This window comes from Salmo salar, chromosome 01 (assembly GCF_965601325.2).
Source record: "Salmo salar chromosome 01, fSalSal1, whole genome shotgun sequence".
NCBI classification, from domain to species: domain Eukaryota; kingdom Metazoa; phylum Chordata; class Actinopteri; order Salmoniformes; family Salmonidae; genus Salmo; species Salmo salar.
Window position 1 is genome coordinate 60,510,622 of NC_138291.1, and position 20,426 is coordinate 60,531,047.

The 20,426-nt window shown below is 41.4% G+C and overlaps 1 protein-coding gene across 2 annotated transcripts in view; it reads right to left on the reverse strand.

Annotated features, from left to right (window-relative positions):
- Positions 1-17,578, reverse strand: part of LOC106606490 (heat shock 70 kDa protein 12A) — a 43,043-nt gene extending 25,465 nt beyond the window's left edge. The window contains exon 1 of one of the 2 annotated variants that reach the window (XM_014202731.3): positions 17,193-17,578. In XM_014202731.3, the coding sequence (XP_014058206.1) occupies positions 17,193-17,283 (91 nt within the window). In that variant the 5' untranslated portion in view covers positions 17,284-17,578. The remainder of the gene's footprint in view (positions 1-17,192) is intronic. The other variant, XM_014202722.3, reaches the window with a different exon arrangement.
- Between the last annotated feature and the right edge of the window lie 2,848 nt (positions 17,579-20,426).

The following is a 20,426-nucleotide window of genomic DNA, read 5'->3' on the forward strand; positions in this document are numbered from 1 at the left end:
ATCCCCACAGTGAAGCATGGGGGTGGCAGCCCCCATGAAATGTATGCACTCACTACTGTAAGTCGCTCTGGAAAAGAGCGTCTGCTAAATGACTAAAAATGTAAAAATGTAAATGTAAATCATGCCGTGGGGATGTTTTTCATCGGCAGGGACTAGGAAACTGGTCAGAATTGAAGGAATGATGGATGGCGCTAAATACAGGGAAATTCTTGAGGGAAACCTGTTTCAGTCTACCACAGATTTGAGACTGGGGCCGAGGTTCACCTTCTAGCAGGACAATGACCCTAAGCATACTGCAAAAGCAACACCCGAGTGGTTTAAGGGGAAACATTTAAATGTCTTGGAATGGCCCAGTCAAAGCCCAGACCTCAATCCAATTGAGAATATGTGGTATGACTTAAATTGCTGTACATCAGCGGAACCCATCAACTTGAAGGAGCTGGAGCAGTTTTGCCTTGAAGAATGGGCAAAGATCCCAGTGGCTAGATGTGCCAAGCTTATAGAGACAGCTGTAATTGCTGCAAAAGGTGACTCTACAAAGTATTGACTTTGGGGGGGTGAATAATTATGCACGCTCAAGTTCTCTGTTTTTTTGTCTTATTTCTTGTTTGTTTCGCAATAAAAAATATTTTGTATCTTCAAAGTGGTATGCATGTTGCGTAAATCAAATGATACAACCCCCCAAAAATCTATTTTAATTCCAGGTTGCAAGGCAACAAAATAGAAAAAATGCCAAGGGGGTGAGTACTTTCGCAAGCCACTGTAGCTCAATCAAAATAATGAGAATTAGTACATACTGTATGTCTATTAGTATATTGTCAGTCACTATTTCTCAACCATTCATATAAATTGTGCAGCTGTGATCTTAGTTATGATTGATCAGTCATCCTCTGATAATACACTACAAAGAATATTGCCATTCTAATATTTTATTTGAAACTCCGAACTATATAAGAACTCTTCATTTAAGAGAAAACGGCTGATGCACCTGCCTTTTAAACAAAACGCCATTTGAAAAGAATTAAAGATTGTATTTGTCCATTTGCCACCACTTTCATTAGATTCACTTAATACTGCAGCACTTATGAAAAGGCCCTTTGACAATGCACAATAACAGTGCTTCCTCTACAGTTTTAAGTGTCTGGGGATGGTCTCTCAATGGGACATCATGTTATCTGTCCGTTTTCCACATGGCACATCCTTTTCTCGCCCTTACAGAGTGGCTGAGTGGTCCGAATCCCCACAATGCACTTTGCTTGGTAATTACTGTATGGAATTATGGACCACCTGTGGATAGACTCCACTTTCTCCACCCCCTCCCCCATGCTCCCATCCTAAAATCATAACCTTGAGTCTTACTTTAAAGTGCAATCTGCATTTCCTACATCCATCCTTTTAATTTCAATGAATGATACACATTGATTCTTGGAGAACATCATTTAAGAGAGGCAGGTGCATCAGCCGTTTTCTCTTAAATGATGTTCTCCAAGAGCTTAGATCTTACTGTTGTGCTGCAACCTGGATGTAGACGTAACATAGTAAATGTAAATCTGTCACCCTCCATTTAGTATGATATGTTACATTTATTAATTTGTGGATGTCCTTCATGTATGATATGTTATGAAATGTTACAAATTGCAATTCGTACAATATGTTACAAATTTGCAATACATATGATACTGTATGCTATGAATTACGATTTGTTGTGGCTAATGTTAGCTAGGTGGCTAGGTGGCGAACACTAGCTAGTCTAGGGGTTAGGGGTTATAGTTAGGGTTAAGGTTATGAGTTATGATTAGGGATAAGGTTAGGGTTAGGGGAAGGATTAGCTAACATGCTAAGTAGCTGCAATAGCTAAAAAGTAGTAAGTAGTTGCAAAGTTGCTAAAGTTAGCTAAAGTTGTCCGTGATGTGATTCGAACACACAACCTTTGGGTTTAAGTAACCATACCGAACGTAACAGGGCCATGCACAGACCTTTCAGGGGGCAGGTCCCCCCCCCCACACACAATTCATATCTCGAAATTCATATTCATGTAGTGAAAATGTAACATTTTTAGAGCATATGCCTATTTATTTCTGGACCAACACACTCACTCATCATCACAAATTGTAAGCATGCTATTTACAGTGCATCGGGAAAAGAGGCTGGGCTATCAGCTGATCATTGATGTTGATGATTGCTGTAAATCTTCTTGTTAGCTAGCTTGATTTCTTTTACTGATTGTGATTTACCACTCTGTCTTTCTGCCTCTCTCTGCTGCCAACCAGACCGAATATTGATGATGATGTGGGCTAAATCAATTGTTATCAAGTATTAATCAAATGTTATGCTGCTGTGGCAGTACTGTTGATATTTAAACTAGCTAGCTACACACACTCTACTGGTGACCGCATCTCTCAAGCCATGCATGTTTGGATACCGGGCGTGTGCAATTTCTGTACAGGGCAGACTACTGTGAAAAAGGTGCAACCACAAGCTCCGTACAGAGCAGATCAACAGGCGCAACAAACGGACCAGGGTGGGGGGGTGGCAAACCTGACGACGACTTGTGGGCAGTGGGTCCCGAACAACAATGACAAAAATGTATACAAATAATAATAATTTTGGGGGAAATTATACCACCACCTAAAAGGGCACTTTGGAGAGTGGAAGGGAGCCCTATCTGTGCACGTGCCTGAAACGTAACATATCATACTAATTTGAGTGTCACAGATTTACATTTACTATGTTACGTCTAGTTTTTGAGGCCAGGCTGCGTACCCCATCAGAACCCAAAATATAAGCCTGTTTAACATTCTTTGTAGAAAAATTAAATAAGAATTGTAAACAAACACTGGTTAACAAACACCTCAAAACATGGTTAAAACGTAATTTTGATATCATGGATGGTCAGTCCTTGTATCCATAGCTCGGTCTATGAATTTGAGAGTGGTTAAATTTCTCCAGCCGTGTCCCTCAGCTGTTACCTATAACAGTGGTGGGGAGCACTTGGTTATTGTTTGAAATGCAGATTTCCCCTTTAAAGAGAGCAATAAAAATCAAATCAAGGAGTCTGAGTTTTTGTGTGTGTGTGTGTGTGTGTGTGTGTGTGCTTGTGTAGTTTGTTTACCTGGCAGCATAAAATTCTTAATGAGAAATTGTATAAAAATTTGTATTGAGTTCCATACAAGCGGTTGAAAATATCAATGCAGACCTTTTTTCAGACTATTGAGTGCAAGTGGATTTGGGCATCTGGTTGAGAATGTTATATTTATTTATTTTCAATTTCATTGAATAACCCATTAAATCCTTTACACAAGTCAACCAGAAACTAGAAAGCGGTGTCGAAGTCGATGAATCACTGACAATCACATTGTGGAGATGGCAATATAAACGTAAGTAATTTACATAACTGGCAACAGCAAATACATTATTAATTGAATAGTGTGGTGCCTTCACACTTACATAACTGTAATGTTATATAACAATATAATGATTTTCTTCAACATCCCCCACTATTGTTAATGTCGGGCTCTGAAAAAGTGCTTATAATTCATCCGAAATAAGCAAACAATGCTCTTGCTCAACCTATCAACTGCCAACAAAGTTTCCTCAGAATGAGTGCTAAAGAATCAATGTTTCAATGAAGGTAGCTCACTTCAGAGAGATTTGATTGAATAGTGAAGTGGAGAAGCCCTAGAATAGCCTACAATCCTGAATTCTAATAGTCAAAATACAATCAAGTCCCAACAGCACGACATCATTTTCTTCTAATCATCAGAGGGAAAAAATAAACATTGAGCCACAATAAAAAGAGCTGCTAGATGAAGCCATAGATAGAGTATCCTGTTTCCCCTCCCTTTCTACATCCTAGCAGAGTGGTCCTGCTGCCTGGAATGTTCTACACACATTCTGACAGGAAGCAGAGCCATTCCTCCTCCATAAGCGACTGACAGGCCTCCAGCCAGATATGTGTGCTGCATCTATAAAGTTCAAAACCTTTTCAGAGAGGCTCTCGATTTTTGTGCCTGGACTTTTTTCTCCTCTCTGCAGGAGGAGCTTTTACTTCCTGTTCTCGTCACATTCCTCTGTTTCCCCAGACAACTCTTTGCATTTTTCGGGCCCTCAGTACAGATCTCAGAATCGGTTTATACAGGAGAACTAGGCCCCAATCTATGACTGCACAATGGAGGTTTTTCCGATACCACAAATGAGCAGCAAGAACAGGAATGTAAAACTGGTGTCAAAGTTAATTACAAGTTTGTAGAAATAAAACAAAGTGGGAAGTAGCAAGCTACTACTGCATTTTCCTGTGTGCAAATTTGGTATTATATAGGCAAAGGCAGAGTTAGGATATGTCAGATACATCGACCACACTAGAGCTTTGCTAACCGACCCGAGCCCTGACATTATACATCGGGTTTGGGCCGATGTATAATCAGGGCTCGGGGAACACACAATTGATCAGTAAAAAAATGTAAGCTGAGCCATTTGCTTGTGCTCTGCAGCACAGTACAGTCATATCTGACTAAGATCATAACACGGTGTCGGAAGTGCTTCAACCTCGTCAAATATAAGACGGGAGAGATTATTTCACCGAAAGTAATAATGTTCCTTGTGAGTGATGAAAAAGTAGCTAACAGCTAACTGCTCTCGCATGTCTCTTCATTGAGCAGAGCAGCCCAAGCGGAGCCGTTGCTATGGATACTGTCAGACCCAGAGCCGCCATGAGCAGTGCGCATGCAGAGCGAGCAGTGCGTAGGGAGCGAGTGACACATAGAAAGGAGCAGCTAATGGTTTTATTAACGGAGGAACTTATTTCTGATTTCAGGTTTCGGGCAAGGCCTGAACGTCGAGGGCATGGGTAGGACTCAGGCTTAAAATTCATGCCTGTGCAGGGCTCTATACCTCACTAACAAGTTGTCAAACAATACTCATTTGAATCCTTAAGACACAAATGGTTTGGATAGACAGTGAAAAACGGGTTATTTCTACCGCTAGAAGCCTGGGTACATCGACAAGCTCTTCGTCTTTCGAATGACATTGATGATTCTTCTCGTGTGATCATCATAGCCTACTCTCAGTGAGTGCCTGTGTGATGAAGAAAAAAGAAGTCAATCCAATCCAAGCTTTTAGCCTCTGGCCCTGTGGCACTCCCCTGAGAAATGATGTCAGAGCTTCCTCTTGTCATCTCTGACCAGATAGCTAGGCTCACACCACCTCTTCAATACAGCTTCAAGTGTGAGGGAAATGGCCGCACACGAAAATGTCCTTCACGTCGTCTCTGATTTTCTCATATTTTCATACTATAAGATTGAAGGACCGGTAAATTTCATTGCTGCTCGTACGGGAAGATGAGAGCGAGAAAAAGGCAAAATATGCGTAAACACGATGAGAAAACACATTCCTTGTACTGCTGTTGTAGTTCAGAGACGCATGCAATTACCAAAAAAAGAGGCTAGTCTTTCATTATGGATTAAAAAGGAACAGGGTAAGGACTTCATCATCTGCTAGTTTATCAAGAAGCAAGTTCACGATCGGTGCATTACCACGCAATGACAGTGTTGAAACCCATCCTTTTCCCCCAAAATGGATGACCTATATGCAGGCATATACTGTACTTTACCTTCATTAAAGACAGGAGCAGAGGACTCAATATCTCATAGTGCAAGGCCTGATTAACTTCAACATGCTCCTTCTCATGTCTTGCTCAGGTTAGATTTAAGCTGTGTGTCTTGTCCAATAGACCTAATCTACAGATCGTTATATTTGGAATCTGCCAAACTGGCCAAGCATGTTAAGCTAATAGAAATAGGTCCTTGGAGCAATAAACCACATTTTTTAAAACATTCTTTACGTTTAGCGCAAAAATAAACCCAACATTTTTGTTAAATAACTAACATCAGGCGAGCGAGTGCATGTTAAATACCGTACCACAGTCCACAGCCCATTCAAAGGTTCATTTAAAAATAATAGACAAGTGAGATTCTTGTCTCTTTGCAAGTCTGATTAGATCTATTTGAAATCCGTTGCACCAGTTCCAGAATAGTTCACAAGGTACTGTAGGCCTCATAGGCACACAGACGGATAACTTCAGCCTTAAATGACAACAATGATATTCTACAAAGGACAAGTGCATGTGTATTGTGCATGTAATCAATTCAAGACATTCTGTACTTTTATGTATTATATAGTACAACTGGCATGTATAGATACTGTAAACATCAGAGAATGTGTAGATCAACCGTTTCTCCAGAAAGTGGACACTGATTGGGACAGCAGACGCAATTTGTGGCATAATCAACAACGCCTACAAAGGCAAAGAAACGCCCCATTACATTCACTGCCACAAACATTCAGTGCCACACAAAAAATCTCTATCAAAAGGCTACATTCATGTGGATGAAGGGAAAATTAGATTGGGCAGCTCTCCTTTTGAGAGAATGTCCTACTTCTTCCCTCATCTGAGGTCCCATTCATGCCATGCGGCAGCACAGCAAGCAGTCAGAGGGAAGCAGTCAGAGGGAAGCTGAGAGAGAGAGAGAGAGAGAGAGAGAGAGAGAGAGAGAGAGAGAGAGAGAGAGAGAGAGAGAGGGGGCCGCCTTCATTCTCCCTCCCTCTTTATCAACTGAATCCAGCTGGCCAAGTGCCCAGACACACAGTGCAGAGAAGCAGCAGCCTGACAACAGCTGTGGCTAACAGAGTTTCAAGCACCCTTCATAGTCCGCACACACGCACGCACGCATATACACACACTCATAACGGTTTCCAGGCCTACTTTTCAGGTGTCCTGCTACGACTACTATAGGCCTGTTTAAAATAAAACTGAGATACTCCTCCGCAGATGAGTGAAATGTATTGTGTAATAGTTACAGATAATCACTATTGTAAGGAAAACGGTGGATGGTCATTTGGCATGATGCTTCAGAGAATATGTCAATATTATTTAGCCTATTTAGTGAAAAATGCAACTTGTTAGAAAAAAAAATAATCACATCATAATTTACACACTAATAAGTATATTTCCACATACAAATGCAATCCCTGTGTGATAAGTCCTGCATATTATGAAACGTTAAAGAGTCTCCCTCCTTCTACTGTAGCAGGAAGCACTGAGAAAGGCACTGATATAAAACTGCCTTGGACTCAGAAATCAATCTTTAGATCTGCGTCTACTGCAGCTCAAGGTCAAACGGTATCCCAGCAGTGGAGAATCTGCAGATGAGACAGAAATAAACCTCCGCTCCACTGAGTGAAGCGTAAACAGACTACCATAGAACACAACTAGGTTTAACTTGATCAGCATATCCTCACCTGCTATGGAGCTGTAGATACTGTATGCATAGCTCTACCTTTCCCCTACATTATCTGCAGAAAAAATGGTGTAGGCCTATATATCAAGTAATATAAACTCTATGGCATGAGAGGGGTGAAAAACTAGCTAATATAACTGGTGAGAAATTGAGGGACTTCCAACCATTGTATGTTTCCAATGGTCAAGGTGCAACGCAGAAACCATTACATTTTTACATTTTAGTCATTTAGCAGACGCTCTTATCCAGAGTGACTTACAGTAGAGTGCATACATTTTTAAATACTGGCCCCCCGTGGGAATCGAACCCACAACCCTGGCGTTGCAAGCGCCATGCTCTACCAACTGAGCTACATTGAATATCCCACATGGTTTCTCTGAGAAAGTACCCATGAATGCCCTCTCAGGTATCCTCCAAACAGAGCGGAGGAGACGGGGAGGTAGGGACATCTGCTTAACTGTTGTATAGTAAAATAAACATGTCCGGCTAGCGGCTCCCCGCCGGACCTTTTAGAGAAAGAAGTCCTTGTTCTAGATCGGTCTGGAGGTAAATCAGTGTGACACTTTGACAGCAGCACATCAGTTGCCTGAGGAGCCTCAAAGTACACAGCTCAGTGGCTACATATCTTGTGCTTTTGACTGGCCCACTGAGCAGGGGAGTGGCTGGGAAATGGTGCGACAATAAACATACACAGATTTGTCAGTTTGTCAAGGCTCTCTCAATGTCAATGTACATTTTCTGACCTGGCCTCCACAATCACCCGACCCAATCCAATTGAGATGGTTTGGGATGAGATGGACAGCAGAGTGAAGGAAAAGCAGCCAACAAGTGCTCAGCATATGTAGGAACTCCTTCAAGACTGTTGGAAAAGCATTCCAGGTAACGCTGGTTGAGAGAATGCCAAGACCGTGTAAAGCAGTCATCTAGACAAAGGGTAGCTACTTTGAAGAATCTGAAATATAAAATATATTTTGATTTGTTTAACACTTTTTTGGCTACTACATGATTCCATGTGTTATTTCATAGTTTTGATGCCTTCACTATTATTCTATAATGTAGAAAATACTAAAAATTATGAAAAACTCTGGAATGAGTAGGCGTGTCCAAACGTTGGAGTGGTATTATATGTAGGTAGGTAGTCTAAGTTAGACAAACAGCTATCTAAATCTTGTAGTAATCATGGCCAGATAATGTGCCGATGGGGCCCTCGTCCCTCAGAGGGCCCGCAATGATTTGTTGAGTCACTCAGGTATCATACGAATGCACATAAGTCATGGCAAAATGTGTAGTAGAATTGTAGGCAATTAGCTTTAAAACTGCAAAATGAGGGGGCCTCACGAGTGGTGCAGCGGTCTAAGGCACTGCATTGCGTCACTACAGACCTAGGTTCGATCCCTGGCTGAGTCACAACTGGCCGTGACCGGGAGTCCCATAGGATGGTCCACAATTGGCCCAGCGTCGTCCGGGTTAGGGGAGGGTTTGGCCGTGGGCGGGCTTTACTTGGCTCATGCGCTCAAGCGTGGGGCGGGTGCCTACAGGCTGACTTTGGTCGTCAGTTGAACAGTGTTTCCTCCGACACATTGGTGCAGCTGGCTTCCGGGTTAAGCGGGTGGGTTTTAAGAATAGCAGTTTGGCGGGACATGTTTCGGAGGACGCATGACTCGACCTTCGCCTCTCCCGAGCCCGTTGCGGAGTTGCAGCGATGAGACAAGACAGTAATTGGATCGCAATTGGATATCCGCCAACAAGAGGGGTGTCAACAGTTTGGGGTTGCATGGTTTGTGAGGTGGGGGGGTGTTACTATGCCGACAAATTATAATATCTATCCGGACCCTTGCCACCTAGGAAATTTGTGTGAGCGGACATTATCAAATAGCATTTGAGTACCCCTGCCCTATAGCCTCCCTTGGTTCTCTTTTTAGTCCATTATTCCAATTTCCAATTCATGTAAGCACTTCAAAATTACATGTAAGCCAAGCTTCAACAGCACACATTGGATAGATAACTGAGATCAAACATGAGAATAGTGTAAAAGTCCATAGTGTGTGTCCTTACTACCACACAAAGAATTTGGAACAATGGTAAGAGGAATTTGAAAGAAAGGAGTGAGCCTAGTTTCCTACAAGGGCACAGCGTTTAGGTCATACTGAGGAAATTGATAAAACCTCTCCAAAGAACAATGGCCTTGCTTCCTTCCTCTCTCTACGTTGGAAACCCGGATAACAACAAAGCCACGGCGAAATAATAAGACAATGTCTAATAATAAGACAATTAAATTTGCTACACAACAGATAAAAATAGCTGCCCATTGTTTACGTATTGCAGACACGTTAACACTGCACGTTCAAAAGCATCCTCTAACAGCAACATCTGCTTGGCAATGAACCTTGTTATCAGTGCTTTCGTGCTATCATCCATTTCAATGTTAAACTAAACACATGGGTTACGCATAGCGATGGTGCTTTGAGTTTAATTGTCTGAGAAGCTTCCCGGTTGTTAATTGGGTCTTTCCACGAGAAGAGTGCCTTTTGCGTCCCTTTGATATATAAGTATTAATTGTGCATCAATATTCAATAAAAAACCCTGTTATATTAAATGAAGAGCCCTTGAATATAGACCACATCAACAATTCAATAAAACATTTTTTATATGAATACAAACTTCCTAAGTGCCACAATTCTGCATTTTGACATGTCCCTCTGTAAACCTTTCTAGGAAGATTTTAACCCACTTAACCCCAACCTTTCTCCAAGTTTTCACCATCACTGTAAAGTCCTAGTTATTTTGTTGCTTTGACAAAGTCATTTCTGAAGAGTATTATTTATTTAATGTGATAAGTGAATCATTTACAGTTGAAGTCGGAAGTTTACATACACCTTAGCCAAATAAATTTAAACTCCGTTTTTCACAATTCCTGACATTTAATCCTAGTAAAAATTCCCTGTCTTAGGTCAGTTAGGATCACCACTTTATTTTAAGAATGTGAAATGTCAGAATAATAGTAGAGAGAATGACTTCTTTCAGCTTTTATTTCTTTCATCACATTCCCAGTGGGTCAGAAGTTTACATACACTCAATTAGTATTTGGTAGCATTGCCTTTATGTTGTTTAACTTGGGTCAAACGTTTCGGGTAGCCTTCCACAAGCTTCCCACAATAAGTTGGGTGAATTTTGGCACATTCCTCCTGACAGAGCTGGTGTAACCGAGTCAGGTTTGTAGGCTTCCTTGCTCGCACACGCCTTTTCAGTTCTGCCCACACATTTTCTATGGGATTAAGGTCAGAGCTTTGTGATGGCCACTCCAATAACTTGACTTTGTTGTCCTTAAGCCATTTTGCCACAACTTTGGAAGTATGCTTGGGGTCATTGTCCATTTGGAAGACCCATTTGTGACCAAGCTTTAATTTCCTGACTGATGTCTTGAGATGTTGCTTCAATATATCCACCTAATTTTCCTTAATCATGATGCAATCAATTTTGTGAAGTGCACCAGTCCCTCCTGCAGCAAAGCACTGCCACAACATGATGCTGCCACCCCCGTGCTTCACAGTTGGGATGGTGTTCTTCGGCTTGCGAGCGTCCCCCTTTTTCCTCCAAACATAACGATGGTCATTATGGCCAAACAGTTATAATTTTGTTTCATGAGACCAGAGGACATTTCTCCAAAAAGTACGATCTTTGTCCCCATGTGCAGTTACAAACCGTAGTCTGGCTTTTTATGGCAGTTTTGGAGCAGTGGCTGCTTCCTTGCTGAGCGGCCTTTCAGGTTATGTTGATATAGGACTCGTTTTACTGTGGATATAGATACTTTTGTACGTTCACCTCTAGGAGACAGAACACGTCTCCTTCCTGAGCGGTATGACGGCTGCGTGGTCCCATGGTGTTTATACTTGTGTACTATTGTTTGGACAGATGAACGTGGTACCTTCAGGCGTTTGGAAATTGCTCCCAAGGATGAACCAGACTTGTGGAGGTCTGCAATTTTCTTTCTGAGGTCTTGGCTGATTTCTTTTGATGTTGCCATGATGTCAAGCGAAGAGGCACTGAGTTTGAAAGTAGGCCTTGAAATACATCCACAGGTACACCTCCAATTGACTCAAATGATGTCAATTAGTCTACCAGAAGCTTCTAAAGCCATGACATCATTTGTAATGTAAACTTAGTGTATGTAAACTTCTAACCCACTGGAATTGTGATACAGTGAATTTTAATTGAAATGATCTGTCTGTAAACAATTGTTAGGAAAATTACTTGTGTCATGCACAAGTTTGTTAACAAGAAATTTGTGGAGTGGTTGAAAAACGAGTTTTAATGACGCCAACCTAAGTGTATGTAAACTTCCGACTTGAACTGTACATCTGTCCCTCATTTTAAGGTCAAACTAAGTGAACTGAACTCTTACTTGAAATGAAACATAGTCAAATCATAGTATTAAAGCAGGTGAGCTGGTTCTACTATTTTTGCCATTTTCTGGTGTTTTGTGGTGAAAAACTGAACGGGTCGAGCGTAACAGGTCAACCCGTAAATAGACAAACTAGATATTTTTTTGGTGGGGTGTAGCTTGCATTCAATTACCATTCCCTGTTGAACACAACAAGCATCCATTACCCCTATCACAAGATGATTTATGGCTGACTAAGATGACATCAACCCTGTTATTTTAATTAGCACTTAATAGGCACTTACTATAGTATTTTTTTAATTTAACCTCTTGAGATGAGAAATCATGTTTTTTTATGAAGTTGAACATGTGCTCTTTATCACAAAATGTTAAAATTAGGTGAAATCCAATATATATATATTTTTTTTTACCAACTTATGCTTCTCAAAAGACACCGAATTGGTGGAACAACCCTATTAAAGTAATTCCATCAAGTCTAAACTAGTCATCAAACAGCACACCATATATTCAACTTTTGTGAGTTTTTAAGTTGTCCTGAATTGTTGCTGCTTTTTGCGTTTGAACTGAGGTAGTTAAGAGCAACAGATTCATTCAGTAAAGGTTCTTATGTAAATCTGTCAAAGGGAACACAGGTCCCAAACACTTTGAAAGGTGGATGTACAGAAGACATTGCAATGGGATGTAAACATTGCTGTGGTATGAGGAAGAGCTTGTGTCTCACAGCATCTTGATGGGAGTGAGAGATGTGAAGAAACAGTAACACATTCAGTGTTTACATTCTTGGAATTCCACTGAAACATATGCAACCAATTAGGCTTCATTGGACATCAAACAGGCTTGCGCTTCAGTAGGCTTTTGGTTTCTAACATTGAACTGGAGAGAGTACAAAGAGTACAGTGGTGAGAGTACAGAGAGTACAGCTTTCTGTGGAGTGCACTGATGGAGGAGAGAGAGACACATACAGATGGAGATTACAGTATTTTCATGAAGGGCCTCTTGGGTAATCGCAAAGATGTCAGACTGCTGATGTCTAACAGCTGTTTTGGTCTTATTTTCACATCTAGAATCCAATGGCATGTGAAAAGCGCCTCCCTCACCCTGCGCCGCCTACTCCAAAACATAATGGGTGCCTCCTCTTGAGGGTAAACAAAGCCAATATCTTAGTCATGACATAATGCCGAGCATGGGACTTCTTGTCCCTTCCCAGTTTATTTGCCTTCCAATTGTAATTATTTTCAACCTCCATAAAATATAGCAACCATGTTATTACTGTAGTAATAACAGCATTATTGGTATAAAACCAACTAATGTGAACTGTTACCCACACAGAATACCTATAAGAAAAATGTGATCCTGTAATGTGATTAATGTCACCCATTATCACCTAGTCACAACACGAAAGATATCTTTGATTGAGAGAACACACCTGTGTCGTGGTGGGCCCTCTGGTGTGTGTCTCGTCTTGGAGTAGCGATTGGATCCGTTTGACCTTAGGGCCTCTGTGGCGCTGACAGACAACTTCCTGTCTGGCCCTGGCCTATCAGATTCAGCCCCCCTCCCACTCTTGTCTCAGGGACTCCAAGTCATTGGATTGACCTCAGACAGAGACGCTAATGCCTGAGGCCTTAAACCACCTCTGACTGCATCCTAACCCCCTCCCCTGGCCTGAACCCCTTGCCCAGGAACCAACCCCCAAAGCCCCCGTGCATTTCACAAATGGATGCCAACAATGGCTTCAAGTGAAAAAGGGCAATTGTATACTAGAGCTCAAAGGTCTCGTACAGAGGCTGTACATGTTTAAAATGATAACAGCTTCATCACTGCCGTAGCATGCAGCTACACTTGAGTTGTAACACTACTTGTGTTGTGCTGTATGAATGCCTCACTTACTCCCGCAAGAAGACAATAATGTGTTGGTTGCTATGGGAACTTAAAACGCTGTGTGTCACTAAATCAAATCAAATGTTATTTGTCACATGCTTCGTAGACAACAGGTGTAGACTAACGGTGAAATGCTTACTGACGGGTTCTTTTCCAACAATGCAGAGTTAAAGATACAAATAAAATAGAACTAGTGACATGAGGTATAAATACACAGTGAATATCGAATAACAATAACGAGTCAAAATAACATGGTTATATACAGGGAGTACCAGTACCGAGTCGATGTGCAGGGGTACGAGGTCATAGGAAATGATGGCTGAGACATTATGTACAAAAAAAGTTAAGATCAGTTTAAAAAAAACAAAAAACACAAGACAGCTACTATCCACTGCAGCACCATCTTTCGTTTACAGAATTTGTGAGTGCAACGCCGACAGCACACCTGTGGATCAATTTGTTTTTGACTGCTCATGATGTGCTGAGCCACATTGAGGTATTATATTGTATAGTCCTTTTCAATGCTTGTTGCTGTTCACCAGCTGATTTATGACCTGAATGACCTTGTAGCGATTCATACAATGCCATCTTATGGTAAAAGGTCTCCCATAACTCAATGCATTTCAATGTCTTCTCTGAAATGTCGTCTGACCTGACGTCATCACATTTACACTCTTTTGTTAATTGATACTCAAGACTGGTTCCTTGAATGCATGGAATGTGCAACGCTGACTCTAGTCTTGAAAAATACTCTACAACGGTTCTCTCCTCTCAGTGAAATTGATGAGGAGGCATCACACATTGGTTGGCCGGAGCCACATGTGTGGGAGTGTCCGTAAGTACTTGGATACTCTGTAGAGCAGCTGGACAGAGCACACAGAAAATAACCCAGTGATGAGGTCCACTTTGTGCAGCTCAGCAGACCAGAGGAAAACTGGGCTTACGACTGGGCTTAAAGTTAGCGATCACAGTGAAGCTGATTGAATTCCTAGATCACAGTACAAGTCAATCTGGAGAATCCACCCACAGAAAAGCACTGGGGCTGATTGAAACGCTTTCAGATGTTTAGAGCATTGATTAGACAAGAATGTATGACTGACTGTTTAATGAACTAGTTTGTTATAGATGGCTTTTGTATTTGTCACCTTTTAGGGTCACGCCTCGTTGCATCAAGCTGTCACCAACGCTATCTACAAAGGCAACACAAGATGAATCTGTGCATTTTGGAATCTGTGATCACATTAATATCACGGTCCAACCAAATAAATGTCTGAGTATGAGTCCCCCACCCCTCTCTGAGCTCTCCCTTTCTCTCTCTACCTTAAATCTGTTGAACATGTGTGGCAATCCCTAAGGGAACACAAAGCTCTCTGTTAGTGTGGTCACTGGGTGTTCTCACTTGGCTAAAGCCAGTCCAAAATAGTTTGGGATTTTGCTCTTTTAAAAGAAATTACTTGAGCAAAAGCGGACAACAGAAAATGTGCTTAGCAAGTTATGATGGTGACATCGGCAATTAGAAGTAATGATCATTTGAAACAGATCATTGCGGTTTGGGTTGTGTCTACAAGCAGTATCAGAGGGTTTAGATGCTATTTGTCATCTCTGGGATATGTATCTGCACACTAATAGGTACTTGAGCACAGCTCTCATGATGAGAAATTGTCCTTGTAGCTCAGGTAATCAGCTGAGTGCAATATCAATTTATGTCCATTTGTCACATTCACACGTTTTACTGCACACAATTACAGTGCCTAATATTAGCCAAACACTGCAAATCAATAATCTGAAAAGGTTCAACATTACTATACAAGCATGTGCTGCTCCACTGACTGTGACCACACCCTGAATAGTATGGGGACTCCATTGTCCCGTTCTGCTTGCCTGACGACTCAAATTCAACTATTCCGCTCCTCTATATTCGCTACATACCTCAGTCTGAGACTGCCATCGTTGAAGTAATTTGTGGTGGCGTCAGAATGAGGGGTGTTGTACAAAACAAAGTCATCAGTGATGGGATCATCTATAACTAATCAGAGTATCAAAGCCAATGACGCATTTTTTAAAAATGACGATTTACCTACGTATGTTCTGGCTCTGGCCAAACCAATCGGTTTCTGGGACCAATCAGAATAGTTAGAATGTGTTTGCATTCTAGAAATCGTCGGGGAGATTCTCAGATCCAGAATCATTGCGGAGTTCAAACTAATGTCCGTGGGCGTGGCGTAGCATTTGGCCGGAGCAAGGAGTTTGGGTAACCAGGCAATCGTTCTGCTGCAAAGCTCAAATATACATATTGATCGATTCCACCGTGACTGTGCTGGCAACCTCTATATCAGTGATGCTGAGATAGCTGTCCCTAGGATTGGCAGCATTGCCCAAATAGTGTCGTGCTTGTAAAATGCATGGTCTGTTTAAAACTTTTGAAGCACCCTGTCACAACCCAGTAAATGATTCCCAATCAAATACTGGCATGTTTGTTGATATATTGTCTGGATCAACAATGAACACCATAAAATAATACATAGTAAATTCATAACACAGTGGGAAAAAACTATCTCTAAAAGGTTTAACAGAGCAGATGAAATGTAACCATACTCTAAAGTCATATATCATCAATGATACTATTTAGGCCTTTTTAGCATTTTTGGGAAGTCATCAAAAAAGGGAAAGGGTCTGAATACTTTATGAATGCACTGTAGGGCCTACTGTACAGTACACGATTCATCTACACCTTCATATTACATCATAGGAGAGGTGTCACATGATTTACTGTCCTGCTGTGGAGCAGATATGACACCTCTGTGAAGTTTGTGGGTGATGGAAATAAAAGTAAATATGCCTATTCCTAAACAACGTTGTTATTGTGTTGGACATGAAAACCTAGAAGAAAACGTCAAATAAGTAAAACAACATGAAAATAAGAGCACTGGTTGAGATGTAATAATATAATTTGTCCCATAATAGAGGAATCGCTGTTTTTAATCAATTCAGATTATATAGCGATTATTTTCCTACTTCTAATCCGACGTTTTAACCACATTGCTGCGATACCTGGGATGGTAGTTGGGCAAGCATACTTTTGCTGCATTGAGTCAAGCCTCCCGTGGGACTGACCATGTGACCATACTCTGCACGGTTATGGAGGACCAAACTCTACTGCTCGACCATACCTTTTCTGCCCAAGGAAAAGGGGCGTCTAAACGCGACCGCTGGCGATTTTCTGGGGCTGCAGGGGAAATATTCTTCAGAGTAAAATAATGATTCTAATAATGAAATGTGTTTCTGTCCAGGTGGATTATCATATTTCCTCCATGTTGCGGCAGAGCTATTTTGAGGCTGCATGGCCACGACTGTAGCCTATACGCTTTACAATAATAGCTTCATTACAAAACATTGTATAGCTAAATACATTTAAAAGGAGCGAATATTACCTGGACGACTATAACCAAAATCAAACGTGAAAACGGAAAAGGAGTCTCCTGGCGAGATCTCAAAGGCTCTAATGCGCACCGCCACGGATATAATGAGCGCACCTACTGTGTAGATTTGAGACTGAAATAATAGGTAGAGAGAGGGCCCTTTGAAGGATAGCCTCAAGAATCAAAAGCGTTTACCTGCTATTATCTTGTCTGTTGCCGATTCTTTCTCAGTCATCATGTCCCGCTGTTTTATCTTTCCTTGAGTCTCCCCTAAACAGTTACACATTCAGTTTGTCCTTGTTTACTTGCCAGCCTGAAGCATTAGATTTAACTGGAAAATAGGATTTGCTATGGATGGCGCGCTAAAAAGAACATTTAAAGGATGCACAGTGGGGTTGACCCATTCGACTAAACGCTTGTAGTCGAGTTTGGCCGATCTACACCTCCAAAGCAAGGAAGTCTGGTTGTACCTCAGGCTGCTACTTTCCGATTGTTAGGTAGCCCTCTGTCCCGCCCCTCCCGTCAGCTCGCACGGCTGTTCTGACAAGGAATGTCTCCAAATCCAGACCTAAATGTCTACAGTAAGGGCTTCTAGGACGCAGCACTACGTTTACATCATCAGGGTCTTAGCTTTCCTGCACTGGCACATTTTCATTAGTCATCTCCTATGCAAATAAGAACCCCCCGCACCACAAAAAAAAATCTGTACAATGGTTTTCAGGTTACCTGTCATGTTTTGCATTTTGACTATTAGGCCTACATCAATACACTTGTACTGCAATATTGCATAACAATTTTAGGAATGGTAAAATGCACTATGCTTCTGGGTTTGTTGTACATTCACCATGACACTTGATGATGAACACTGAGTTCAATACATGACTAGAGAGTCAAGGCTGGGCTCTCTAGCAATCAGGTATATGTTAAAAAAAAAACATATTGTAACGGTTTTTTTTGCTATATGAGCCACATTACAATTCCCATCAAGTTGGTTAACCCTATTGGTGCAAAGCATAGGGTGTTTGCCTTTCATGCTAGTGAGCCTGCGGGAAGTAGAGGTGCTTAAAATAGTAAAACTATATATATTAATACAAATATATACTTTTTTGAAGAAAGTTTCACAAAAGTAGTGCACTCGGCCTTTAATAGTCTTGTATTAGAGGACTGATATAGCCACAGAGAAACCAAACTAAACATACTCAATTGACTAAATATAGAAAACAACATGTATTCAATGTCTTAGCAGATGAAAATAAACCCAACACAACTTTGTTATCTATCTCACAATGAAAACAGTATGCCAAGTGCCACAATATTAACAGCCTCAAAATCATCAGCATGCTAATGAAGAAAAGAGCAAAGACGTAAAGGAAAGGTTCACCCATTTTGAATGTTATATTGTTTTTGTGCATCTCTGAGTGATGTTCTATCGATTCCCTGGGTAATTTCATGTTTTCATGTGTATCTGAGTTATTGTCATTCAAGCAGGCAGAAATCCGGCCGGTATGACGTAGCACTGTGATAGAATCGCTCTCACTACACTGGAAGTGAATAGGAGTTTGACTTTTAGATTGCAAAAACGTCAATCATACATGTCAGATTTCAATACTGGCCGATGTACTAACTCGGGAGAACGTCTTCTCTCGAATCAGCCATTGATAATATTTTTGTAATATAAAGGAGGGTCTACCACTTTTTCCTATTTGTCTGCCTCTTTAGTCCAGGGTGCATTGCATGGTGCCGTTGCCAGAGATATTATAGAAAGGAGATAGGACTCGAATGAATGAACGTATAATGCCCCACCCAGCCAACTGTCGACCAATCACGCTCACATTGTCATGAGGCTTCACGCGGTTGCTAAGCTAATGGTCATACAATACCCTTCTCAAAGTCAGTGTATATGTCAAGAAACGTGCCTATTTTCCTCGAAAGTACGTAATGTCACGATTCCAAAGCTATACGATATTACAGAGAGCAAGCTAATTATCTTACATCTCGGAAAATATTTGTAATGTTGTACTTCTTGTTGACGAAATTTGTGCTAATGTTGGGTTTTTGAGCTAGTGCCCAATAGACTACCATTCACTCCTTGAAGGAGAGCGCTCCTCGTCCCAGAGTCGCCCAGAATGCACCGCGCGGCCCATTGGCGTAGGATGGGCAACGTTTCCCATCTCCTGAAAATTATATCTGCCATTGTGAATGTCAGACTCCAGTCTGTGAGGCACATCAATCTGCAGGTTGAACATGGTGAGATTGTAGGCTCCTAAATTGATAGTGCAGTTTGTTTTGGCAATTTTACAGCTAACCAGCTATTTTACATGCATATATTTGCTTTGGTATTATTGTGTGTAGCTACATTTGTTACCTAGCTAGCCAGCTAGCCCATTGAGAGAGCATTGCAGATTTTGTAGTTGACTGGAGCTGCAACAGATTCCCACAACAATTTTCCATGTTGCTACCAATCTTATTATAATGCCAAAATGAAACATTTGTTCACCAAAACTATTGTTCTCACATATTAGTGTAATTTCACACTGTAAATTAAAGGAATGAGTGGTTTTGAGTGGATATTTCCTTAAAGATTTCCTAGATCAATTGTTTATTTAGTATTGTTATGTAGTTTCAACATTTACATGAAATGTGAACAATATTGGGATGTTGGAGGCGGCTTATGGTAGAGAAATTAACATTCAATATACACCAGAGCTGTTGCTAGAGAATTGAATGTTAATTTCTCTACTATAAGCCACCTCCAATGTCGTTTTAGAGAATCTGGCAGTACATCCAACCAGCCTCACAACCGCAGACCATGTGTAACCACGCCAGCCCAGGATCTCTACATCTGGTTTCTTCACCTGCGGGATCGTCTGAGACCAGCCACCCGGACAGCTGATAAAATGTTGGGTTTGCACAACTAAAAAATTTCTGCACAAACTGTCAGAAACTGTTTCAGGGAAGCTCATCTGTGTGTTCATTGTCCTCACCAGGGTCTTGACCTGACTACAGTTTGGCGTCGTAACCGACTTCAATGGGCAAATGCTCACCTTCGATAGCCACCGGCACACTGGAACAGTGTGCTCTTAACAGATGAATCCCGGTTTCAACTGTACCATTTCTACTTTACCGGACAGATGGCGTGTATGGCGTCATGTGGGTGAGCGTTTTGCTGATGTCAACTTTGTGAACAGAGAGCCCCATGGTGGCAGTGGGATTATGGTATGGGCAGGCAGAGCCTACGAACAATGAAAACGATTACATTTTATTGATGGAAATTTGAATGCACAGAAATACCGTGATGAAATCCTGAGGCCCATTGTCGTGCCGTTCATCTGCCACCATCAACACATGTTTCAGCATGATAATGAACGGCCCCATGTCACAAGGATCTGTACACAATTCCTGGAAGCTGAAAATGTCCCAGTTCTTCCA